General features: G+C 45.6%; 1 protein-coding gene across 31 annotated transcripts in view; it reads right to left on the bottom strand.

Moving 5' to 3' along the window:
• Map2k5 (mitogen-activated protein kinase kinase 5) overlaps positions 1–27,852 on the bottom strand; it is a 222,029-nt gene that overhangs the window by 60,157 nt on the left and 134,020 nt on the right. For 22 of the 31 annotated variants that reach the window (XM_060384939.1, XM_060384937.1, XM_060384938.1 and 19 more), the window contains one exon: positions 14,233–14,262. The exons of the other annotated variants lie outside the window; for them this stretch is intronic. In XM_060384939.1, the coding sequence (XP_060240922.1) occupies positions 14,233–14,262 (30 nt within the window). The remainder of the gene's footprint in view (positions 1–14,232; positions 14,263–27,852) is intronic. 31 annotated transcript variants of the gene reach the window in all.

Genomic DNA, 27,852 nt, shown 5'->3' with positions numbered 1-27,852 from the left:
AAATCCTCCTATGGGCAAACATTCACTTTAACATTTTGACATAGAACTGCAACTTGAAATAAACAGATGTGAATCACACGATGAATCTGTTTCCTGGCCAACGTGTTCATTAAGTATCTTGCTTTGAGAAAGTTTTACAGATTTTTCTCTCTCTAACTTTAGTTCCCCTTTCTTTGTTCTGTGAGGAGTGTGAATCTAGCTTATGACCGTCAGGGTGCGTGTGTGTGTGTGTGTGTTTGTGTGTGTGTGTGTGTGAGAGAGAGAGAGAGAGAGAGAGAGAGAGAGAGAGAGGAGGGAAGGGAAGTACGGCGTATGTAAGCAATGCAATTTTCCTGAGCAAGGCTTATGGACGACAGTAATCTTCACGGTCAGGTACAGCTGCCCCTGTTAGAAAGGGGTTTTCTGGATCTGCCCTTTATTTGCCTCGTGGTCAACTTAACCACCCCCCCCATCCCATTCCCACCCTCGCTGTGCAACCCAAGCGGCTCTGCGTTCACCCGCTCCGACTCTTTGCCCATGTGGAACCTTGCCTTGTAATACTCCAGACAGAGGTTGGGATTCCAACCTCTCCTAGGGCTCCTAGGCTGGGATTCCAATGACTCTATCTTGGGCACCTGGAACTGTTTCGTCATAACAAATGTGCTTTGAACTGGATCATAGGCCCTTTGAACTCCCAGTCCAAGCAGCTTGCATCTTAACAGGCAGCACTCTATTAGAGCGGCAACTGAGCTCATGACACTCAACCCAGAGCTCAACCTCCTCTGTAGTTTTAGCCTTTATCTGTAAAGTAGGCTTAGTCTCCCACCACAGCCACTCTGCTTCCTGTCACAAAGCCACTTTCCCCGGACACACAGAGAATCCTTATCCTTCTCGTACTCTGTCACTTTGTGGGGCTGGTGTGTGCCATGTTTCCTGTATAAGTTTATCGAGTATTAGGACGGCTCATTACATTTTCAGGATCTATTAGCACAGAAGGCCGTGCTAATAAAAAAGTTCGTTTGCAAGACCAAATTAATCTTCTTAAAGATAAGCCCATGACCCTTGAGTTGCAGTGAACATAAGTGACTTTAGCTCCTTACATGTTCGGAGACAGATGCCATGTCTTCACTGTCTTCTGCGCTGACTAAGCACACTGACTTTCCTCCCCAGGCTCAGCTGCAGCTCTGGGTGCCTTCCTCCTTCCACCGTAACAGGCCACATGCCCCACCCCCAACAGTTTCCTCTTGTCAAGATGAATCCATCTGAGCTAGCAGGTGGGCCATGGGGATCAGGCCTGAATTATTAAGAACTTGTACATCCCACGAGCTGAGGGAGTTAAGTAGCCTTCAGGTGCTGACGGGAAAGCAGAGCTGCTTGTTCCAACAGAAGCAGGTTACTCTGAGAGCCCCCGGCAGCCATTGTTGGTCTAGGAAGTGAGCCAAAAGCTAGGTGTGGTGGTACACACCTTTAATCTCAGAGGCAGCCGGATCTCGGAGTTTGAGGCCAGCCTGGGCTACACAGGGAGTTCTAGCTAGCCAAGGCTAATATGTTTGTCTCAAACAAAAACAAAATGAACCAACAGTCACAGGCCAGATTTAGCTTTCCCCAAACCATCAAGCCCAGGCTTTTCATTCAGTGAATTCCACTGTGATTACGGTGACGTTGAACTGGGTTTTTAAGAAGTTGCCTGCAGACCAGCCAGGATTTTACATCCTGTCATTTGTGGTCAGCTTCCGCCAACTGCTCCGATCTGTACCACAGGCCCCTCATCCAGCCGGCTAGGCTTCAGGCCCCTCAGCAGAAGCCTGAGAACCCACCCACCATCTGTTCTTACCTGGAACACACACATCCCCACTCAACTTTCCTTCAAAGGCTTGTTTCAGGCACAGAATTGCCAGTGTTACTCCTCTTGTGCTTTGGGATCCTCACTAAGACCGAGTGTTCCCTGAGTGCAGCACTGTGGCACAGAACACTTGATCTGACACCTGCCAAGTGATTGACAGGTACATACAACATGGAGGTATGCACAAATGGATTATTCATACCCAGAATGTGTCAATGTGGGGTGACACGGACCCACAGTTCCACAGCTTCACGCTGTTGAAAACTTAGAATGATTTTTTTTTTTTTTGCAATTTTCCACTTCATATTTCAGCCTCCATTGACTGAAGGCAGAGACCAAAAGGATGGGTTGCGGGGAGACTCTCACAAGGTCCTTGTGAACAGGGTGCCCACCGCTGGATACTCTGTATACACCCTGTATATTTTCCCTGACTGGCTTAGCGCCCTGTGTTCTAGATCCTGTATCAGAAACTCTCGGAGGCTGAGAGCACCCTGGGTTTTTGGCAGCCATGGCTTATAATCAGCTCAACTGAGAGAAGATAAAGTTTAAAAAGCGCTACTCTATCTCTGCTCTGTCGCTGTGTCTTTGTGTCTCAGAAACAGTACTGAGGATGCCTAAACAGCTAGAGCCCTGGACAGGCCTGAAGAAGCTGCAGCATGTGCCTCTTCCTCGGCCAAACCACAGGAGCCTTTTGTTTGGTTGCGATGACACCCGACAGCTCTGCAGTAGCACAGGCTTCTGGGATCTGAAGGAACAGCAAAGAGTTTTGGATACTGCTTAGCTCCCACCTGCTCTGACCCTTGACCGATTCCTTCTCCAGACCTGTCCTGACCTAACTACTGTCAGATTCCTCTGGCCAAGGGGAACTTACTGCTCTCCACTTGTCCCCCCATCCCTTGTGGCAGCTGGGCTCTTCAGACCAACACTCATTTTCTAGAGAAAATGACCATGTCTTCCAGAAGGACTTGTCTGCAACACAGTCAGGGTAGAGGGGGAGGATGAGATGAGGAGGAAATGAGAGAAGACAAAACCATGAACGGGGACCTGGGGACTTGAGGCTGACTCTTGACTCCTTCCAAATGCAAAATTGGTTTTGGCAACACGTAAACAAGTAAGATTGAGGCAAATAATCACCTCACTGATTTCATTTCTATTTATCACAGACAGTGTAGGTGACTCTAGGAACAGTCACGCATCCAGGTGGGACTGGACTAGCTTTGATTTTTGCTTCAGAGTTCCAGTCCTTTCAATCAGTTCCAAGGGGGACAGCAAGAAGAAAGGTAGAAAGAATCTCAGTTTATTCAGATCCTTTAGGGAATTAACGTGTTTGAAAGTGACCAGATCCAGAAGAAATGTTCTGGCGTCCTTGGGGTGGTGCCTCACCTGCTCTATGCACTGCCTTCCCAGGGGATTATTCCCAGCACCTTCCAGGGGAGGGGTTTAAGGCGTGAGAAGGTCAGGAGAGCCTTGTCTGGGCTTGGGTGGAAGTCATATACCAAGGGGGACATAGGTGTCACCTGGGTTGGTGGTTCTCATTTGCTGCCTCTGCCTAGGGGTCTTTAGCTCATGAGGAGACACAGAGCTGTCCCGAACAGGGGCTGGAGAAAGGCCTCTGGCTAGAAACTTGGTTTTGCTTATGGCATTTCCCAAACTGGAACTAGCCCTATGGAGAAGGTCACCTTGGCCCACAAGGCAGTACTGCAACCTATTTCTGTTTAGGCTTAAAACAAGCTTTGTCTTACTTTCCGCACCTCCCTGTGCCTAGGGATCCACAACTTCCCTCATCAGGCAATTCTACTGCCTGGCGGTCACTATGTGCAGACATGGCGGTACAGCCCAATGGAGTCCACACTTGATTCTAACTCTTTGCCCCGTTTTCCCCACGATCCTGTAGAGCTGACGCCCTGGCTCTGTATAAAGGCCTTCTTTCTTGGCTTCCCCTTGTGTCTTGCAGCAATCCTCAGTCCTAAACTGTATCAGTTCTTTGCTCCTTTAGAGACTTGTTGATTTTTCAATGAACTCTTCTTTGTTTTATTGGCACTAAAAAGGGTTGGGCTCTTAGGATCATTAACATTTTAGCTGAAGAAAATTCTCCAGCACCCCGGGCATTAATCCAGAACTGTTAAACAGTTCAAAGTAATCTGTGTTCAAACAAAGCTTGGCCAGGCCTGCCACCTTTTAACTTGGATGCCAATGAGCTCCTGGCTCCAAATCTACCCCGAGTTCTTCACATGGAATGATGATGAGTAGAACTGAGAACAATGAAAGCTGATGTCTTTGCTGCTGCTGCAACCACTTTCCCGCCAGGGATCCTTACCCAGGCAGCAATTACCTGGCAGGCAGGGAGCATCCTGGGACAGTAATTTCCACCTCTGTAGACATACCAGTTGGAGGCAGTACTGGAGTTGCTGGGTGTATAAAATAAGAATGGCTATTTGGGATCAAAACCTCTGGGTGCCTCATTATACTCCTGTCCCCATGCTCCTCCAGACAGAAAAAAGCCACTCAACTGGAGTGGGAGACAGGAACCCTGCAAGTCACTTAATGACCACGGCTCCCATTCCCTCCCTCGCAAAATAAAAGGTAGTAAGGCCTTCTTGCATCTGAAACTCTAGGATTGCTTGAGGCAGTAACTCCCAAGGGGCAAGAGTAGAAATCTCTGGCATCTAAGAGGGAGACAAGATGGCAAAGGCGTCAACTGGGAGCCAGAGTGGGACATCAAGGTCATTGCTTTACATTTCAATCCTATTTCTAGGCTGATTATTTATAAATGGTGAAAGAATCATAGTCCCAGTTACTAGACTAGAAATGACTAGATTCTATATATAATTCTATGTATTACAACTGTGAATGATAAATTGTAACTCAAAAGAGAAGGACTGGATGGGAAGGCTCTGGTGGGATCAGAGAAGTAATTCATTTCAGTCCAACCTGGCAGGAAGACACAGTCATCTATTTTCAGAGCTACATAGGCAAATCCCTGAAGTACTTTCTGGAAATATAAATAATACCACCATTGCCTTGGTCTTTTTAACCACCGCACACTTTTCAAAGAGCCTTCTTAGGCCTTGGCTCATTTGATTGTGATAATTCCTTTCTAGTAGGCTAGAAACTGTCCTGTAATGTGTCAGCTCAAATTCACACAGGTTGGGGAGAAGCTTTCAGGCATATGGCGAGTACCCCTAGGGCAGAGATCTGGAAATGCAAATCCTTCAACCTGAGATAGGCTCCCTGCCATCTCCAAAGGACCCACGGCATCCTGGAGCCCAGCTCCTGTGTCTGGTCTACTACAGCGTCAACGACATCCTGCTCCACTCGCTCCTCCTGCTCCTTTCTCCCTTCTCTTCCTCTCGACCACCTTGCATTACAGCTGACCCAGGGAATTTGCCCAACATGGGAAATGAAAGCAACCACAGGAGCACTCTTTAGCCAGACTGCTGGAAGGAGGCCACACACCCGGCGGCTCCTGGTGAATGTGTCTCCTTTCAACTTGAGTCCTTAGAGCGGTCCTTTGCCATCCTTACAGCCTCCTTACCAAGCTCAAGTATCTTTTATTCTTGAGAAGCATTCCTGGCTTCTTCTAAATGTTTATTTCTATTATTTTAAAAATTATGCGCATATAGGACCACTGTGTTGGCACATGCCTTTAATCCTAGATCTTGGGAGGCAGTTAGGCAGATAGATCTTTGTACCAGCATGGCCGATACAGTGAGCTCCAGGCCAGCCAGGAGAGACCTTGTCTCAAAAAATAAAAACAATGTTCTGTGTACACGCGTATGTGCCTGCAGAGGCGAGAAAGTGTAAGGTCCCAGCAGAGCTGGAACTGCACACGGCTGTGAGCCACCTGGTGTGGATTCTGGGCTCCAAACTTAGGTCCTCTGTAAGAGCAGCACAAACTCTCGACAGCTGAGCTATCTTTCCAGACTAAATGATATATTTACCCCTACCTCCCGAGACAGGGTTTCTCTGTGTAGCCTTGGCTGCCTGGACTCACTTTGTAGACCAGGCTGGTCTCCAACTCACAGAGATCTGCCTGCCTCTCCCAAGGTTATAGGCATGCGCCACCATGCCGGGCTGATTTATTTACTTTTTAACTGTGTAATATGTGTGTGCATGGATATGCGTGCACGAGATTGCTGCCAACCCCAGACGCCACAGGCTTCGGATGCCCTGGAGTTGGAGGGACATGCTGTTGTGAGCCATCTGATGTGGATGTTGGGAACTGAACCCTGTCCTCTGGCTTTAAGTTAAGTCGAGCCATTTTAACTGGTCCTCAGTTAAGCTGAGCCGTTTTTCCTGCTCTCATCTTGGCTTCTTAAAGAAAGCTAACCACACTCCTTTCTGAGGCTAGAGTCTCAGCTCCTGGAGGCTCCTTTTATACAAGCTGTCATTTGCCCTGTGCTTTGGGTTTCCTCTGCAAAGTGCCAGGCACAGGGTGGGTGCTCACTGACGGTTACACATCGGCTGAACTGGGATGAACACCATGGGTGGTTTAGATGGTGTATGGAACTGGACCAATCTGGAGTTGGCATTTTATTTATTTATTTAGGGATCAAGCCTAGGGCCTCCTCGAACTAGGCAAGGACTCTACCCAACCCCTCAGAGGCTGGAGAGATGGCTCTGCAGTTAAGAGCACTGATTGCTCTTCCTAGAGGACCCAGGTTCAATTCCCAGCATGGGCATTGGCAGCTCCCACCTGTCTAAGAGCTGACACCCTCACACAGACACACAAGCAAGCTAAACACCAGTGCACGTACAATAAAAACACATTGTTATTACTTTTTTAAAAAGCCGTCCTTCACCTGGCTGGCTAAGCAGCCGACCTCAGCTGCAGTAGGGCGGTGACGGGGAAACAGCACCTTCTCAAGCTTCCTAGACTGCGACAATTTCTCAGCTGTTGGGGCTGTGCATGTGCATGCGTGCACAGGGTCCTATGTGGAGGTACACGCACATGTCTGTGGAAGCCAGCGAACAATCTGAGGTGTCATTCCTTAGAACCACACACTGTTCCTTTCCTGTCTCTTGTTTCTCCTTCTTAAATGTATTTTTATATTATGTGTATAGGGTTTGCCTGTATGTATTTATATATGTACGGCACATGCATGTCTGGTGTCTACGGAGGCCAAAAGAAGGCATTGGATCCCCTGAAACTGGAGTTACAGATGGTTGTGAGCCACCATGGAGATGCTGGAAACTGGACTCAGTCTTCCGCAAGATCAGCCAGAGCTGTAAACTATTAAGCCACATCAGCAGCCCCATCTTTCCTGTCTTTTTGAGACAGAGTTTCTTGCTGGCTGGAACCTGTCAGGGAGACTATGCTAGCTGGCCTGAACCCCAGGAACCGCCTGGCTCTGTTTCCCCAGTGCTGGGATTTTAAGTGTATACCACCATACCTTGCTTTTTGACCTGACCCCATTTCTGCTATATTTTAAGGACAGACTTGGAACTCACCTCCTGTTTTTAGGAGAGGAGGAGATAAAATGACATCCCTGAGTATGTCTGAGATGGATATTTGGAGAATTTGGCTTTGGCAACTTAAAAAGTCCTGGAAAGAAGGCAATGTGTGCAGACGAGCACCTCCCCATCACTGCAGGGTCATCTCTGCACTTTATGGAGCATTCAGCTGACTTTAAGGCTTGGAATGTTTGTATATTTTAAGTGACTGTATCTTAATTAGTAAGGATAATGAGTAAAAATGTTGGCAGAAATCTGACATCTAGCTTTTGTCAGTTAATTTTGGGGACTACCCACTGCTATTTTTTTTTTTTTTTTTGGTAAGAGACTTAACTTAAAACAATAGGTACTTAAATTTATGAACTCCAAAAAGTCTGTCTAACCAAGGACGATTCCAAAAACATTTGTTTAAAGGAGAGAAATGTTTTGATATTGCAGTGCTAGGCATGTCCACGGTCAGGAGGCTGGGACAGAAGTGAAACACTGCTATCTACAGTCCAGATCTCCTGCAGACAGCAAGACAGCATTAAACGACCACCGTCAGCATTAGTAACAATATACCAGCGAAAGGCTTTGAACACATACATGCAATTAAGTGTTAAAAAAAACAACTCGAGTATTTTAACTGGACATGGTAGTGCAGGCCTTAATTTCAGCACTTGGGAGGCTGAAACAGAAGGATTGCCAGGAGCTTGAGGCCGGCCTGTGTTCCATAGTGGGCACCAGGTCTGCCAGGATTACACAGAAAGACCCAATCTCGGGACCAGCATTTGAAGAGTACTTAGTGTTTGAAACAGCTTTAAGAACACAGGCTCTCTACCCTGTTTAAAGCAAGACTCTACAAGGAGAAGCTCACTGCTACTAAACAAATGGATGTTTAAAAGCCAGCCTGTCGGTTGATGGGGGAAGACAAAAAAAAGCCCAACACATTCAAGCAGGTTTCTAAACCACGTTAAAATGATTTTCTCCTTGAAAGGCTGCTTCTACTTAAATGAACACAGGGCAAATTTGGTCAATAATATAGATTACATATAATAAAAAGGACCTTCGATCACATTAAGACAAGGATCAGGAAGCAGTCACTTCAATGAAACCCACCCAATCATGCAGCAAACGTTTAGGTAGAGAACACAAAGGAACCTGTTTGCAGTGCAGGCATCCTATGAGTGGGTCTCAGAAGCTGCAGCCACAGAGAAGGAATCTGCTGAGGTGCGGTGTGGTCAGATCTCCAAATCAAACAAATGGCCCTAGTCACCCAAAAGCATGTGCAGAACCCATTTCTTGGCTTAAAAGCATAGGGCTCAGATGAAATGCCACTGACAGCTCCCTTGAACCTTGAGAGGCTGCGTGTGGGTGAACTCACATGGCTCCCCCCTACGAGAAGCTGGGCATGCTGCTTGTAACAATGGGTTATTTCCATGTCTGTGGTGTCTGTGGGGGACAGTGGTGACGCCCGACAGACGTGCGACTCATATGGGGGTTAAAGATTCCTCTTGACTGGGACGAGAAACACATCATCACCTTGGCAGTAACGACTGTGACAGGCCTGTCCCCCCAGTTCAGAACAGCAGATCTCTGTATGAACACTGGCGGCCAACACTGGAAGCATACACGGGAACTGGCCACTCGGTAATAAGCCTTCTAATCGTTAAGATTAGATGTTCTTTTTAAACTTAGACTTATTTATCCTATTTGGTCAGATGACAATAAAAATTTCACTGCAATAATTTGTCAGGTGCCATTCTTATATACTTCTAATAAATAATGCCTCTATCCTCTATCCTTTTCTCTTTTTGATCCCCTTTTCTACTTATCATCTTCTTTATTTGAAACAGATTTTTAACAGATAATCTTGATCATTACAACAATATCTTGCTTGCATTTTATTCAAATAATTCTTAAAAACAGCTTAAAAAGCCGTTTGGAATAACATCAAGCTTGCCATCAATCACAGGAAAAATTCCGCTGGCGGTTGTATAAACATCAGATCAAGTCTGATGTCTTCAAGGATTTCAGAGTGAACCATAAAAAACTCCATTAACTTCTGACAAAGAATGCAAATTAATCACAACATGGGGTGAAATGAAATTAAAGGCTCTTTTCTAATCAATGACAAGGCACGATGAAATATATGTTACTATCTCTGCACCATGGCTGCCGGTGATGTCTGCACGCCACTTGCCAAGCCCCCAATGCAAGGTGTGGGCACAGACCCACCCACCCTCAGCTCCAGCCCTCCGCCCCTCCCCCAGAGCGAGCTGCTTACAAGTCTCAGAGATTCCCAGCGCACACTAATCATCCGAATCTCAGGTGCATCCAATTTGTTATTCACACTCTCCCACGCCAGTGAAAAGCCTGGCGCCGACAGATGCACCAGGAACCCTAAATGACAGTTTTGGCCTCCGGAAGTAGGATCACTACAGCAAAATCTAGTACAGCCTCCAGGTGAAATGTCTGGAGCTCCATATGGAGCAGGGGAAATTAACAACAAGATGGAAATCACTGCAGCAGCGGGGAGTCGGAATTTTTGAAAAAAAAAAAAATGAAATTTAAAGATGAAGAAAGAGAAGTAATAAATTAATGGGGTGTGAAAACATTCAAAGCTTTACAATACCAGGGGCACTATTTGCTCAGATTCTCCCAACCCCCCCTTTATAACTCGGGGTCATTTTGATGTAATTTATTAACTGAGATCAGGAATTGTAGGCAAAACAAGAACAATATTTTTATATATGCAAAAGTACTTTAAACACATTTGTGTCGGTGTTAACGTTGCTTTCCTGAGGCACTCGGTCTACCAAGGCCCCTGGTGCCCAGTGGGGCCAGCCCCTGAGTCTCCCTAGTGGAGTCACCACTGTCCGAGGGCAGGGCCTACTTGTAAAGTTTGAATGAAGGATGACAATGTTTAGCAGAAAATCATTTTCATTTCTTCTAAATTATGGTGTCATTAAACAAACCATTGCCTACTGCCATGTTTTTTAAGTCTTTGGATCTACATGACCATACGTGTTCCAGTCCTTGACCAGACCCACAGATCTTGCCAGATTACCACTAAAGCTGGAGTTGGCTTTGTAAGATGTTATAAAAAGCAAAAAGCAAATGCTCGTTATCTCATTATGGAATATGCTCCACAGGCACCTAGAATTCAGGGCACTGGGGCTGGGGAGGGCTCTGGGCCATCTGCACCCTCCTGTCACTCCACTAAACACATAACAAGAAAAGCAAAAAGGCTCTAGGGAATGGCCTTGTCAGCTCCATCAGCACAGCCCATGATGCTCATTCTCTCCTGTACCCTCTGGCAGGAAAGCTGAATGAGCGGAGGGCTTGGTGAACGGCCTAGGCGGGTTGGGGGGGGGCAAGCTGAGGCGACAAAGCCAATCACTGAGTTTAAATGCCTCCAAGTCCTAGACCTAGTTGGCCCCGTTCCTGTTTAAGATGAGGTGTGTACCTAGTCACTGGGAGGCTAGAAGTAATAGTTCCCTGTGGAGATCTGTGTAGGGGAGGTGCTGGCTGACTTCAAGACACTGACCTACAATTGTCTGTCTGTTTGTTTGAGACAGTTTCATGTATCCCAGGCTGGCCTCAAACTCACTACATAGCCAATGATATCCTTGAGTGTCTTAGCTCCTGTTTCCACGTCCCAGATAATGGGGCAAGTTTAGGCCAGAACTTTACCAACCAGATCGCATTCCCAACAGCAACAATAATGAAAATTGCTGTAATGGAGGCCCCCAACCTTTCTGAGAATCCAGAGTGCATCTAAATGAGGCTGTCCTACTCCAGGGCCTAAAGGAAATGCAAGTGTTTCCAAACGGCAAACACCTGATTACACAAGACAACAACATTCACACAGAAGGATGGCCTCTACGAATCCCAGCCTTTTCACTTACATTATTGCTGGCTACTGACTCTCTCAGGTCCAAGCCCACCACCCTCATCTGCATCCGACACACACCCTGTCACCAGCCTGAGGAGGGACAGCTAAAGAGCTGTCAGCAGTGCTGACGCTGGACTGGAGGAAGGAAGCTCACTGCTCTTTCTAGCTTCGCCCTCTCTCCAGTGAGGTTGAGCCGTTGCTGAGACGTAAATGCTGTTTTGAGCTACAGCCCTGCACTGGAGCCCCAGTGCAGGTGGGTGGGGGGCCTGGGTATTCTTTGTACTTTCCTAAGTGGCTTTATATCCATCATTTCATTTGGGCAGCACAATCTCTCCAACCAGAAAGAACAGGTTTCTCCTCTTGGAGAGGAGGAAGACAGGTCTCAAGCCTAAGCTGCCACAGTGAAGGACTGGCGGATCGGGTAGAACCCATTCTTTTGATCCAAGCTGACTGCCCTTTGTAGCTCAACTCCTTCTAAGGAGGAGATGCCAGTCTGTGCCTTGACTTGACTCTGGGTTGAGAACAGCAGTTCCCCAGCCCAGGTATGGAGGGTTCCAAAATGGCATGACCTTATTCTTCAAGGACCACATTCAGGATAGCAGAGTCTTCAGCATGGTGGACAGAAGATGGCTGAGTGAGGGCTGAGCCCCCAGTCACTCAAGATTGTCAAAGCTTGGCCATCTGCTTTTAGTCACCATGGTGCAGTTTGATACAGTGTCGTCCATCACCATCCCTTTCAACCCAGAGTCTATGACCCATGTCTACCCACCCCACTTGAGACGGAACCAAGTCCGACACAGCTTAGCAGACAGCAATGGTGCCTGCTTGTGTTACACAGGAAAGCTGTCTCACGGCACGCAGAAGTTTAAGTGAAGCAGTGCGGTGAGCTCTCTGCAGTACCTCAGAAACACACATTTTCCTGTTTCATCTGAGGGAAAAAGAAAGGAGTAGGGGAAGGCACCAACTGGCTGCCTTTTATATGTGTGTCAGTTTGTGTCCACCACGTGCAAACAGGCGCCTGCAGAGGCCAGAAGAGGACACTGGATCCACTGGGGCAAAAGTTACAGGCAGTTCCGTGCTGCCCACCATGGGTGCTGGGAACCAAACCCTGGTCCTCTGGAAGAGCAGCAAGTGCTTTCCAGTCCTGAACCATCCCTCAGCCCATGGGAGTTATTTATAAAGGACCTTTCCCCAGCCTTTCATCAAGAACACGAAGCCTGTAAAGGAAATGTGAATCCAGTCTCTGATTTTCAGTAGGGAATCACCCAAATTTCTGATGAGAGATCTGGGAAAGGACCTGATGGCAGCAAGGCAGCTTTTATGATCTGAAATAAAAGCATCATTTCAGAGATAGCATTCACTCATAATTCAAGGACAGGGATAAGTCATTAACAAAGCAACAGCTGCCTGTTCCCAAATCTGCCTGTGGACTTCAAGGACTTAAGGTCACAGAATGACAACCACCCTGCAGCCCACTCACTCAGCCAATGTCACTGCTTCCTTACTCGGCATGTTGGAGACATTAAGGATCTGGTACAGTTTCCACCTTTTAAATTTAAAAAGTGTTTTATTTATTATTATGAAGGAGGTACATGTGCAGAGGTCACTTGTGGAAGTCAGTTTTCTTCATTACACACTTTGGGTCCCAGGGATCATATTCAGGCCATCAGGCTTGCCTGGCAAGCCATCCTCCTGGCTCTCGGTTTTTAACAGAGGTTTGTAAATGTTCTGTTAAGACTAGTTTAAGAGTTAGGTCACGAAGGGCTTCATGCTCATTTTCACAGTTTTACAGGATTATGTGCATTAGTTAAACAATGAATAGTTTAAAAATTACTGACAGACTTGAGGCTTAACAAGATAAGTGTTCAAATGACTATGACTATAAATCCTGAAATGTGATTGTAATCTGATGACTACCTACAAAGCTGAGTGGCATGGCTATATGTACCAAAACCTCAGTAAGTGCTACTGTGTGTGCCAAGTGGCTATGTTCTAGATTTTCTTCTTAAAGAGAAAAAAGATTATGCTTAAGCAAAGAGACTTCCTAATTTGAAAAGTGAGGCTAACACTCCTGAACCTAACCACTTGGAAGATTTCTCTGATGGTTAACTGTGTAGGAAAAGGGCTTCAAAAGAGCCTTTTCAGTGTGTGAAGGTTCTTTAAGTGTCCGCATGGGTGCTAGAAGACTGTGCCGAGAGCCCCGTCTAGAGATGGTTAGGGAGAAGGTGCTCCCTCCTATTATTCAATAACCATGTTTGTGATGCATCTGCATAATCTAACCATGCATAAATTAGTATGTGTAATACAACACTCATTTGCATAATAATAGCAAGTTAATAGATGCTTAAAGAGCAGAGACCAACACCACCTTTAAATCAGACATGCCTCCAGGCACTTTGGCCTGTTCAGACCAAGATGCCAGGAAAACAGCACACAGCAACCAGAAGAGAACCGTCAGCCGGTCATTTTTCATCCCTCTGGACATTTTGCTTGCTGCCCCCAAAAGTAGGGAATCATTTAAGCCACAAAATAGCTTTATATCTTAACTGTTAGCATCCCTCTCTAGTAAAAACTGTTAAGAAATTATAAAAATTTAGGATTTACAATACTTGACAATGAACGATTTGTGAACAGGAAGGGTCAAAATCACAGACAGGAAACTGGGGGCCTAAGCACCTGGAGAAAACATCGACCCTATTAGATACCTGCATCCTTTTTTCATCTTTTAAGTTGAATAATTTTAATCAAATCCAAAATGCTCATAAAAGGTATAAAGAAAGGGTGGGCCCCTCCCCCACTTCAACATGAGCACATGAAGTTGTGCAGGAGGGGTACCTCAAATGTCATACAAAGAGGAGCAAGATGGTCTCAGTCAACCTTTAACAAGGGAAAAAGAGTCTAGAGTTAAAAAATAATAAAAAGCCAATAGAGACTTCTAATGACTCCTTTAAGATACTACTTTTCATTTTAACAGGACAGATTTATTTGTATGTGGCTCAAATGTTCACAATTGCTTCCTGTACCTTCATACATAGGAATGAATGTCACAGTGGCAAATGGCAGTAATGAACAATCTTACCTGAGGATATGGAAACCTCCCAAGAGCAAGCTGGGAAAGGAAATAATATTTGTCTAGTTATAGATTTGCATGCAGGGCAGATCTCCTTAACACAGACAAGGACTACATTTCAGAACGGCGTCTAGCAAGTAAAAAAAGTCCACACCTCTAAATGCATGAGCTAAATTAATGCTGTGGTTACAGTATAAGCTGTATTTAGAATGGACGTTTTTAATAGACAATATTTTATCTCGGGATAACAATATTTTAATTTTAGTAACTGAACATTATCTCCCAGGCTTTCTCTTAGGTATATTCTCAACTCTGGAGCACTGTTCATGTGTGTGTGTGTGTGTGTGTGTGTGTGTGTGTGTGACAGTTTCTTTGATACGGAGATGTACAAATCTGTGGGCCTTTTCTCTTGTGAGATGGTTGGTTCTAGAGCAGAGCTCTGTGGTTTTAGGCTGCAAGTCTGAATGAGGGATTGTAGAAAGTGGGAGTGGGCTGTATTAGGAAATTAAACCCAAGCTGTTGTCACCCACTTACCATTTCATGCTTTCCTGTCAGTTAGAGGCCCCACAGAACTGGCCATGGAGGGCTGTGAGGGTGGTACTGGAGGCCTGGCGGGTGGAGCTGGGTGGAACCTGAGTGAGTGAATCCTCCATGTCTATTTTGATTTGTACATTGCTCTTTGTTTCTGGCCTAGTCACTTTTGTTACCTCACATGTAAAAACTCATCAAGTCACACAAGAATAGGCTTGATATAATGTAGTAAAATCAGGCTGAACAAACATACCACAACCCATTTCTCTCTCTCTCTCTCTCTCTCTCTCTCTCTCTCTCTCTCTCTCCCTCCCCTTCTCTCTCTTCTATTCTCCCCTCTCCCTCTTTCCCTTCCTCCAAGCTCTCTGTACATAGTGCTGGTTGTCCTGGAACTCACCCTGTAGACCAGGCTGGCTTCACACTCACAGATCTACCTGCCTCTGCCTCCATAGTGCTGGGATTAAGGGCCTGAGCCACTGCTCCCGGCTTATAATAGCCTACTTAAAGGAAACAATGGTGAAAACGTGCAGCTTCCCAGTGTGGCCCACCCTCAGTTCTGAGGCCTCCATGAGCATCTGTAACTGCCTGCACAGCAGAAGCATTAACTCAGGGAAGCCAGAATGCAGCTGAGCACATGAACCTACAGGGCAGATACAAATCCTGGTCTCCTACTCAAGGGATTCCTATGGTTAACCAAGAGAAATCTAGGAACTGTCCCCCAAACCTGCTTCCTAATCCAGAGCTCCTTCCATCACACTGCGGTATCTTCTGAGAACCTGATAGCTTCATACTTGTTTCAAAGACACTCACGTTGCTCAAACACTTCAAAATGGTGTTTAAAACCGTTTTATGAAACAAAACCCCCCACCTCTTTCACTTTATGAGAACTGCTCAAAGCTTGCATTTAAAACGAAAACCCTTAGGGTGGTGATCATGTGACTTCTGTGTAGCCTGATGCCTGAATGCCCATGTATTTTTAAATTCTGAATACCTGCAAAGATTACTTACTAAGGACAGCCTGCGGTGTTGAGACTTTCAAAATTCTAAAGGCGGCTTGAATAGCAGTGTAACAGGAATGACCCATACGGCTTTGCATGGTGGACCCCTTTGGAAAGGCCAGCACTCATCTGGATGTTTGCGTGTGCTGTGTGCGCCTGTGTGTGCTAGAACAGCTAGTTAAGTGCCACCTTGTGCTCATATCTTATGCACATTAATAATTATACGGATTTTCCAGATATAAATTTAAGCTACCGATATTTCATTTGATGGATTTCCTTAATCTTTTCACATACATATAAACATATAAAATGAGGCCGGGGAAAGAGGGTGGGCGCTCACCGCGCTCGGTAGGCTTTGTGTGGTTCTGGCTGCTGACCAAGTGCTGTCATGCTGCTCCACTGCTCCCACCCAACACAAACTGAAAACTGCAGTGTGCAACTGCCAGTGAGCATGCACACTGACTCCGAGTCACTGTGGTCGGCTGTGGTAGATGCACCATTCTGGCACGACCTGACATGCAGTGGGGAGTGACCAAAAGCTGTCACCTATTACCACGCTGATCTGTATGAATCTCATCTGGGGTAAAGAAACAGAAAGAAAGAAAAAGATTTCTCATCTAAAATGGCCAAGAGCCTATAAATTCCTTATAGAGACATGTCCTATTCTTGTAGGTACATGTTGAAAACATCATAGGGGCCCAAGGAAGATTTCTGCCCACAGGATTGACTATCAAGAGCTAAGTGACCCAGAAGATGCCAACACTCTTGCTTCTTGCAGTTTAAAGAATTAAGAAATGAGACAGGTGTGGTGGTGTATGTCTGTAATCTCAGAACTTTAGAAAGAATCCTGACTTCAACATTAGTCTGGTCACAACACCAAACAAACAAACAAACAAAGAAAAAACCAAACAAATCAAACAAACACAGAAATAAAACAAGCAGAGGGTGTAAGAAAAATGAGCAAGATACTGTGAGAACTGACTACCTCTCATTTTAACACAAGGCCTCTGACTGGCCAGTCAGCATTGGTCTGTAGCTGGGACCCAGCAGACAGGAGTGTGTGCATGCATGCTGGGACAGGAAGCAAGGCTGGCTGGTGTCACTCATTTAAGACACTGCTATGCAGGAGGCTGGGGGGAAGACCTGGTCCGGGCAGGTGGATGGCAGCCTCTGGCCAGTCTGCTTAGAAACAGGCAGCAGTGGCTGGCTTGGGAAAAGCAGCATCCTTGGGTCTGACTTTGTTTTGCATTTTTGTGACTTCTATCCTTCGGGACCTCAGTCCTATCTAGCATCATGCAGGTGTAACCTATCTGGATTTACATTAATCAGAAGGGTCCATTGCCCTTGACGGGTCAGTACCGCTGACAGAGTAGCAGGGCGGTCACGTCTCTTATGGAGTCCAGCTCTCCACTAGTGAGCCCAGGTGGGTGAGACTGGGCTGCATTGACAGCAGGCGTCTGAAGGCCCCTGCAGAGGACTCCCCTTCCTTGTGTCCTATCCTTCAGTGGAACGGAGCACCAGAGCAATTCATTGCTTACTACTTGTCTGGTGACAAAGTAGAAGAAAACACAAGGTGGGCCCCAGAGCCCGTGGTCAAGCTGTGAGGAAGAAGGAGAAAGAGCACTCTGTGCAGAACCTTTTCACAACAGCCACACTAGACACTGGGACCGGGGAGGGGGGCCACACAGGCTGCGGGCATTTCAGAGGCTGGGCCTGGGCAGGTCTGTGTCTCTTACCCCTACTGGCCTAATAATCAACTTGCACTTCCCCGGTTTTTATTGTCAAGGTATTATAAATTAGGAAACTTACAAAAGAGTGTGTAATCTTCTCTGAAATGGCCTGCAGATATGTCACTGTACTAAATGTGTTTCAGATTTAATGAAGCTTTAATGTCCTTTTTAATTTTGCCTGTTTCTGTATCACCAGGGGTCGGGCAAGGCAATCAGCACTCAAGAGGGTGGTTTGGTTTAAAACCAGGAAAAAACTCATTTGCTTATGAGTTGCACTGTATTTTCTTAATTAAATTTACTGAGTAAAATGGTTTAAGTTCAGCCAACCAATGACCTCTGTGTGTAGATTTAGATTTACAAATAGGTTAACAGTTAAAGTAAAGGAGGAGGAGAAGAAGGATTACAACAAAGCAAACAGATTAGGGCTTTGCCAATAGGGAGCTCCACTCACTCCGTCATCTTTACAAGGGAAACATTTAAATATAGGCAGCTTAAGTCCAGTGTTTTGTTTTTTTTTTTTTTTTAAAGTGGACTGAAAGTGAAGACATTCCGGCAATCCATCAACAGACTCTCCTCCTTCCGCTCCCAGGAGGAGCTGGCTGGCTTTGGAAGGATCTGGAACAGGACTACTGTGAGGTGGCTGGGGTGGAGGTGGGCAGGAGGCAGGGAAAGGGATCCATGTAATGTTAAATAAACAAGTGCATTTTAATTCCAGACACTAACAGACTGCTCAACAGGAGTTGTGGGACGTTTCTTGTGTAAAGGGCAGGAGAGGCTGTGGATGTGGTCACAAGTTGGGAATACATTGAAATAACAAGAAAAACTAACATTTTACTGTAAAACTAGAAACACTCCTTGGAGCCAGTTATTGATCTTTGATTTGACCAACCATAACTTACGAATTGTTCTTGAGGTAGCAGCACTGGAGTCTGTTGGATTTAATAGTATAAATAATAAATGTATTTGAGCCTCTGTGTGTATAACACACACACACACACACACACACACACACAGAAACTATAACTAGAACAATTGTCAAATATTGAAACCCTTTGCATTTTAGCAGAAAGTTAAGGTAGAAAATATTTACACGGTGCCAACATGACAGGAAATTAACTGGCATCCTAGAACTATAGAGAGAAGGACAATGCGGCCAGAAGCACACCAGACCAAGTTACCTACTCAGGCCGTCGGCAATGTAACCGGATGAGTTTTAAGTTTACACTTGCACTGAAAAGCACTGTTTTTTGTTTGTTTGTTTGTTAGTTTGTTTGTTTTAATTCTTAATTTAGACATATCCTATGCTTCTCGGCATAACTGCAAATTGAAAATAAGCATTTTCAATATAGCTGAAAGGAGACTTTATAGTCCGAAATGTTCTAAAATTTGTTCTTAATTACCTTGTGTGCATTTTACACAATTAAACTTCCATCTAAGGATTTTGCATTTAGATTGTGTGCTGCAGTTAAGTCTCCATTTCATAGAAACTCGACAGCCACTTGGTGCATTCAGACACAGAGAAACTTAAAAAAACAAAATAGACTAACTACTGAATGACATAAAATTCCCTAGGTGAGATTTCATCCCAAGACCAATTTGCTCAGGCCTAAAGAAAGAACTTAAATCACCTCAAACTATGCTGGAGAAGACCCACAATAAATATTAAGCACTTTAAAATCTACCCTACGATTTGACATTTCTTCCCATGTATCAATTTCACTGTCTGCTTATGGAATGGTTTCAAGACAATCCAAAGGATATAACAGCAATTTGCCAGTGTTAAAGAGCTTCAGAGGTTAAACTGACAACACAGAACACAAACACAAAGCATCTTGAAGTAAGGTTTCAATTAAATGTGGAGGATTTAGCAATGCAGGACCAAAAAAAAAAAGGAGTTACAAATTAATTTAATCTTCTGCCTATAGTTTGCAGCTGCACTCCAAAGTGTCTAGGGCTTAAGAACAAAGCCTTGTAAGGCCTTGGAATGAGGGAAGCTTCAATTTTTAATGTATAACGCCATTAGCTGCTAACTTGTGGAATCTGCGACCCCTGCGGAGGGGCATAAGTGCGAGTAACAGAGACTGATGAAATGACAGATCTGTTCCTGTCTAGAACCTCGAAGAAGAGTGTTATTACTAACACCATCAGGCCCCACAGAAATCTGCCCTAATAACCTTTGGGACCCTCCACATTCTCAGTTCTCACTACATCAAATATATTGAAATCAAAACCTAATTCACTTTAATTAAAGACAATTAGTTTGTTTTACTATTACTGTTTAACTCATATGATGGGATAATGCATGGGAAATTAAAGATGGGGTAATAAATGTAATGAAGGTATTGCGCTACCCACCTTCCCATCTAAGCCTGGCGAGGTTAGCTTCTCACCAGCCTCTCAGGAAAGCCCAAGAACAGACCATCAGAAACTGCAAATCTCATCGGCAGAGAATACGGTAGAGCAGAGTCTGTCTATTTCCTTACTCAATTTATACTTATCTTGACATAATGCTTTCCTACAAACTCCAAGGATTTCTTTAACACAAACAGAATTATGGCCCAATGGAGGCACCAGAAGCTTAATTAATTTGCCCAAGGTCATACTGTAAGTTGGTGGCAAAGCTTGTTAAATTATTAGAAAGCTGGGCTCTACAGATGTTCCGGCAATGACAGGGAACCCTGTCTGCAAAGGCCCCGGGGACTTCCGGTGCACTGGGTGAACCTCAGCAAATAACTCATTATGCCTGCACGGAGAGTGCCAAGTGCCCCTGAGAGCTGGTAAATAACACGTTTTTTTCTCTTTGTGTACAAAGAGCCTAACTGGGAGGTTCCCGCCAGGCTCACTCCTTATCATGTGCCAACATTTCTAAAGGAAATCCTCATCTTTGCCAGACACCATGGATCCTGAGTAGATTTATTGTAACTTAAGGAGCCAAACAGAGTAGCACAAGAGGATAAATCAGGCACTTCTCCATCACTGTGAAGGTCTTACATTCTACCCTAGATTACCAGTAATCATGGAAGAAAGACAGCATTACAAATAAATGATTCTAATACGGCATTGCTGTTTTTCTAATTAGAAATAGGCTTATTACGGTGGACGCTTAAATGGGAAGAGGGCAACAGTAATTCACGAACACAATATCCTAATGCTGGTCCTTTAATTGCTTTATTTGTTTCACTGTTAAAAATGATTGCTTGCTGTGGCCCCGAATGCAAACGTTCAAAAGCATGATACATTGAGGTCTCAACCTGGGCAAACTGTACCTAAACTTACACTTTATTGCAGCTTAGTTCACAAGCTTGCCCTAATGTAGGTTATATCCCAGTGCAGCAGGAGGATAAATCATCCTGGAATATTACTCTGGCAAAGTTTAGCTGTGACTGCAGCATATGTGCTTTCGAGCCACTGAAGCAAAGGCCCATAAAATACACTAATTACTGGAAGTTATGGTCACTGAGTGATTGATAGCGTTCTGCAAGGCAACTTCCTCATTTTCAACTCTTCTGACGGGCTCATCGCCACATAGCAATTACTAATTCATGACCCACCCCTCAGGCACCAGTACCTTTACTCCTAATTCTCCTGCTGGCAAACTACTGCCGGACAGTGTCTTTTTCTTCATCAGGAAGGGCCAGAAAGGATGGTAAAAAGTAGATTTCATGCTGAATGCTATTGTTTTGAACCTATAAAGGTTTCTTGGTCTTCTTAACCCTGCTGACCTGAAACACAAGCATTCTCCTTCTCCCACAACGCTATTTAACTTGAGTCATTTTTTTGTATGTAGGTATACATGCATGTGTGTGTGTGTGTGTGTGTGTGTGTGTGTGTGTGTTTATCTATTCATCTATACTACATTAAGTCAAAACCCGGCTGAACAACTTTTGAGCTGAATACTGTGGTTAATATTTTAATTTCAACTAAGCCACAGTAAATATGAGGCTGCTAATTGTTAAACTTAATAAAAAAAAAAAGCCTCTATTTGCAAAGACCCACTTTTGTGGCCTTGTAGACATTCTAATTGTTCTATATTGATTTTCATCAGTAGCTCTGCTCACAGCAATGCTAATTAAAATATCTGGGCATATAACAAAAATCTCTAAAAGTCACTTGCAAACAACTGCAAAAAGGTCTCCTTTGATGGCAGTCTGTGCATTAGAGGACACTTGGTGTGAGATTTTGAATTAGAAAGATGTAAAGTTGAGTTAAGATGGATAAAAGCAACCACTTTACGTTTCGAATAGAAAAAGCATTGTTCTTCAAATGACTGCACCACCCCAACTGCAGTAACAATGGAGGTTCCTCTCTGGCACCTTAGCCTTTGTGACCGAGGTCAAATGGAGTCTGCTTGCCTTTCAGGACATGGCTCCCACACATCCTCTTTCTTCTTCCTCCTCTGTGGGATGTCTGTTCCAGAAGATTCTGGCCACAAATGGGTAGATAAATGCATACTGCTCTTTGTCCATACATTTTTTACCAGGGAATTTTATCACAACCTACCAGGTATTAACCAGCATTTAACATCTCCCTGTATCTCTAATATCTGGTGGAGTTTTTATGTTCTCCATTACACCAGGGTCAACAACAGACATTAGGTAGTTATGCTAAATCAGGATGGACACACCTTTTCTTATCTGGTCAGCCTGGAAGGGCATGGTTTGGTTGCTTCTACCTACCATGCCAAAATGACCACACTCCATGCTCTTTAGCGTAAAGATCTGACATCTTCACAGACAGCGTCCACTGACCTAACACATCTCTACATAGAATGACCAGCAACTACCACTTTCACGTATTTAAAAATGATAAGTCATCCAGATGGATTATTTCTAATTAAGGACATAAAAATAGAAACACAATTCATCTGTTTAATTCTAATCCCTGGAAGCCTTACAGGAATTAAGAAGTGATCCCTGTCCCCCTTTAGGATGAGTGTGTAGTGCTGATCTGTCCTTTGACAACAGGCAGCATCAACGATGCTGCATTTCTTCGAGGACAATCTCTGTGGGCTCCCAGCTCTAAACTGTTCTCTGTAGTCATGTAGCTGAGGCTATCTGGGAAACCACCAGGGCTGGTGTTCAGTCTCTTGAGCTCAAGTGAATCTCCACTTCTATTTCTAACACAAGGTCAAGGGAATCACAACAGGTTGATGCTACGACACTCCTGACTTGGAATGTGCTGCTCTAGCTGGAAGCTGTCTGCCGCATCTACCCCATTCATCAACAATTGGCTCAATACTTCTTCCAGAAAGTCATCTGCAGTGTCCTAGGTTTCCAGAGATGGGCGTCTAGGGACGCCCCTACAGAGCAACCTTGGTGCTTCCTTATCAGAAGCCCATGTTGTTTCAGCAACACATGACAAAAGTCATCTGTCCCATTTCTGAGGATGGAGTTCAACAGTTCTGCAGCTTTGAACAGCCTATAACACAAGGCCCGAGGAAGCACCGGAGAGCTGCATCCCAGCCTCGCCTGCTCTCCACTCAGACACCACACATGCTGGTGAAGCACTATCCAAACACAAGCTGCTGAGGCTCTTCATGCTGAAAGGGATATCTGAACCCTGCTAGGACTCCTGACTCACAGGACCCTGAGTAAATAATGTTTGTTGTTTTAAGGACTACGTTGGAGTGGCTTATTAAGCAGCAATGGGCAAATGCAGGGTTATCCCAGGTTTTGATGCAGCCTTCCCTCAGCTTTCCAGCTGGGAGCTCCCCAGGCAGAGTCTGGACTCTTGGTGCCACTGTGGTGCAGCCCTGGGCATGACCACACTGAACTCCTACCCACATACGCCCTATTACCTCAGATATAGCAGATATTAGGCTAAGTCTTGAATAAGATAAACTAGGCATTGGTTTCTGGGAAAGAACTGGCACCTTGCAAGGTGTTGTGCGACAGACCCACCATGATGCTGGCAAACGGTCTTGATTAGGTGCACAGCCACTCACTGTTCATCCTGTAACTCAACAGGAGCGGCACAGCTCATCTACGGCAGGAACTGACTGCTTTATGCAGTGTGGTGCAGCCAATAAACCTTCTGGAAAAGTCTTTCAACTTCTCTGGATCTCAGTTCCTCACTTGCCACCTCTAAAAGCACAGATCACCAGCTTCCCGTCATTTCCATTACTCCAGGCAGAAGCTTACACAGGCGACAAGCATCAACTGCTTACTTAGTTGTCTGTACATGTAAGAGCTGTGCATCACCTTTCTTGTTAGACCGTCACCGAGCAGAGGGATGTCAACAGCTCTAAGGAGGAAAGAGCAGCAGACTCCGCCCCTGAACGCCTCAGTTCCTCGGGGGTGCATGGTGTAAGCTGTGCGTGGTGCTGGGGGACACATGCCACTTCTGGAGTGGCTTCCTCGGTGCTCAGGGCACAAGACATCAGGTCTACAACAACAGTGCTCTAGTTTCTAGGTAAAAGACAGGGGTGTGAAAGAACTTGCTGAACAGGTGTGTGGAAGGTACTGTCAGGTAGAGAACTGAAGCATGGAAGATGGTCTGTAGGACGGAGAACAGGCTTCTGGCGCTAGCTCTAGGTCACTGGATTGAGGAGGGAGAGGAGGCTAAGAGCAGTGGGTCATGCCACCGGGGATCTCTGAGTTGAGCTGAAGTTCCCTGCATTGTCAGTCTTGAGGAATACAAGCCACAGAAGACTGGTTTCCTCGGGTCCATTCAGACCTCTATTCAGGAAGTAATCTCATGCCACTAGCTCCTCCTATCATCCTGAGGACTTCTGTCTGGGAATTTACAATTGCCAAGTACCCTTCTTTAAACTGTGGGCTCCATGAAAGCAAGATTTTATAGTTTTGCTCCCAGCAGGGGCCAGTGATGGTCAACGGGGCCTGCTCCGTGCTAGCTGGGTAATGAAATGCACAGAAATGATTGTGTTTGATCTATGCTCTCCCTGGACTCCTATAAGACTTTCTTCTGCGACAAGTGGCCGTTCAACTCCTGCCTAAATTTCCTCATGTATGATTCCATCACTGATTAGAAAAATTATTGGGATCTATTTATTAGAAAGCTGGGCATGTAGCTCACACTTTTAATCCCAGCGCAATCCCAGCGTACGGGAGATAGAGGCAGGCAGATCTCTGTGAGTCAGAGGCTAGCCTGGTCTATAGAGTGAGTTCCAGGACACTCAATAGTGCTCAATAGTGCTGCATTCGGGGGAGCCACTAGCTGTGTCTGCCAGTGCCATCTTCACGCACTCACGGCCTTGAAAACACACATTTAGGCATGGCAATCTGAGACAGCTGGGGCCCTTCACACACCCTGCAAAGGACTGGACCAGTCAAGCTCTCATCTGCTAAAGCCACATCAACAGCTTTGTTGTTCCCCTCTAGCAAGTTACACAAAACATCAGACCAAAAAGTCACAAAGTATAAAAATATCAAGTTATGACATAATTACAGAAAGATGAGTTAGGAGGGGGAGATAGGTGGCAGAAACAGGTACTCCTCTCCTCCACAAGAGCCAATGGAAGGGCAGGAGGTCCAGATAAGGGCGCCAAAGCCACACCCTTCCAGCTTGCCCATGCAAGCTTCCTGGAAATGTTCTGAGAGTGTGTGCTCTCCTAAGTGTGGTCGCCATTTCACAGTTGCGAGGGAAAACAGCTCACTGCACTGGGTGTGGGAGGGAACAGGTTGTAGGGGAACACACAGGCAGGATGACTGCTGCAAGTCTAAAGCCAGCAAGGTTTACATAGCAAGTTTCAGGCTAGTCAGAGACACTTAGTAAACTGTAATAAAGGAGAAACTTTTGTATCTGAGCAAATCATATGGAATGCCAAGCCTTGCATGATCTAGAAAAGTGGACAGCAGCTGCTACAGGGCACCAGAGCCACCCGTCACTCCTCAGAGCAGACTCAAAAATTACAAGGGGCTAAGCCAGGAGAAGGCCTCAGCTGGAGACCCAGCCGAGAAGGCTGCCCCTGTGAGTTTGTGCTGCAGTTCTGGTAAGAGGTGAAATCAAGTCTACATAACACTCTATGCATAGTTTTTGTTACCTGCTAAGAATATGGCACACACAGGATGCTAGTCCAAAGAGCTTTGTGGAGATTGTGCCTCCACAATCTCTTCCTCCTTCTCCAGTTTTCAGGGCAGGACCTTGAGGTGGCCTAATCAGGTGATGCCCTTGCCTCCTGCTCTGCGCCCTCATGCTCGAATGACAGGTGTGTATCATGTTTCCTGCCTTAGCAGCTTACTGCCCCTCCCCACCCCCCCCACCCCCCCCCAAAAAAAACAGGGTCTCTCTGTGCAGCCCTGGCTGTCCTGGAACTCACTCTGTAGAGCAGGCTGACCTTGAGCTTGAGATCCACCTGCCTCTGCCTCTGCCTCCTGAGTGCTGGGATTAAAGGCATGTGCCACCATGCCTAGCTGCAGCTTACTTCTTAAAGTGACTTTATGACTTTTTTGTTTGTTCTGTTTTTCAAGTCAGGGTTTCTCTGTGTAGCCTTGGCTGTCCTGGACTCACTTTGTAGATCAAGCTGGCCTTGAATTCACAGTTATTTGCCTGCTTTTGCCTCCTGAGTGCTGGGATTAAAGGCATGTACTACCACTTTTAAACCCTTGCAAAAAAACATACAGCGCCCCCCAAACATATGTATTATAAAAATTCACATGATGAGAACAAAAATATTTCCACTTGCCACTTAGGACAGAAATTTGTGGCTTTTTGTTTGCTTTTGCTTTGTTTTCTCTCAGAAACGCTAAGAGGAAGACAGCCTCAAGCACATGGCTCTTTTACATTAAAATGCCTTAGTGAAACACTTCTCTGATTAAGTTCTGTTGTTCATGCACACTCGCTTACCTGGGTTTCTCATTTTCCTTCCTCCCTGCTTGTTTAGCTTTCCTCTGGAATTTTTCTTGCTACAGCAGCCTGTGTCTCTGGAGCCCAGTATTTTCTCTTACTCCTGAAGGCATGATTGACTGTTTGTTCTTTTATTTATTTATTTATTTTACTGCATAGGTTTTAGGCCCTCACATTGCTTGTTCTCTGTTCTTTCAGTCCTGTGTTCTCACTCTAAAAGTCTTTCTTACACATCTCATTAAGAACAAGGCACAACTGTGATGCTAGCAACTCAAGATGTAGAAGCAGGGGTCAGCCACAAAGAAGTACAAGGCTAGCCTGGTCTACAGGGGAGTACCAGATCAACTTGTGCTACAGAGTCAGAGTGAAGGATGTTCCTGTGTGGGGGCAGGGGACTGCTGAGGGCTTCCTATAAGCTCCATCTGCTTGGCTGGCTATAGGGAAACCACTAGATCCATTTGACTCCGCCCAGCCAGACTTCCCTGGAAATAGTCCCTGCCAATCTACTGCCTGTCTTCTTGGCCACTGGTGATCTAGGAACAATGCAGGGGTACACAGCATTCAGAATCTCTTCTTGGTTACAGGGACCACGGTTTTATGATCCCAGATGTCATCTCTTCTCCCAGAGCATCTACTCAGGCTCATGTTGGGCCTAGGCAGGGTCACTGGTTTCCTAATGTGTTGAGTTGGGGAGATGGTCTGTGGTTAACAGCTTTACTGCTTCTCAAACAGACTCTGAGGGGTGGGAAATGTGCCCTTGCCTAATACATGCAAGGCCTTAACCCCACAAACCGAGCAAAGACAGACCTCTGAAGCAGTTCTCTAGGCCCCATCTTTACTCTCAGCTCCACACATCAGACACCTCCAGGTGCAGAGATTTGGGGTATGGTACCCCAGCATGGCTGCCGCCCTTGCTTGTCCTGCTGCTGATGGAGGCCTTCCCCCTCCTATGTATGCTGCTCCTCACCAAACCACCGTTATTTGTTTTATCACATCCAAAATCTGGTGGCGGCTGTTGTGACCAGAACTCCTGGGAAGCTTCCACATCTGCAGGGACTGAAGGGCAGTGCTGTGGAGAGCCTGCGTGAGGCAGGCCCAGAGCTAACTACCTTATCCTGGGCTACGTCTAGCCCCAGGAGCCCCATTCTCAGCCCATCTCTGTGTCTGATAGGTAAGAAGTCACCTTGTAACTAACAGGTAGGAAGTTTTTTTAATCTATTAACTTAGCAGATCACTGGCTTCCACCAACCCCAAAGCTAAGACTGTCATCAGACAGCGTCTTAGGCCTGTGGAAAGTTCCCCATCTCTCTGTACCTGCCTCTCTGACGCACCACTGATAGAAGCTCAACTTGACTCACGACTTCCTTTGTTCTGTAAAACTAGCAAATTTCTCAAAACTGCTTCCACCCTGGAACCTGGAATCTGGGATAGCCTAGATCTGTGTTCCTGGGCGCTGGCACTTAAAATGGCTCTAGATTCAACTACTGCTCATTCTTTTTAAGGAGAGCCGTGGCTTTTGCGATGACACTGGCTTCCCTTTTGTTGCATCTTCACGAGAGATGCCT

This window comes from Meriones unguiculatus, chromosome 6 (genome assembly GCF_030254825.1).
Source record: "Meriones unguiculatus strain TT.TT164.6M chromosome 6, Bangor_MerUng_6.1, whole genome shotgun sequence".
NCBI lineage: Eukaryota > Metazoa > Chordata > Mammalia > Rodentia > Muridae > Meriones > Meriones unguiculatus.
The sequence above is the reverse complement of the archived record's forward strand: the minus strand, read 5'-3'. Positions and strand labels throughout refer to the sequence as shown.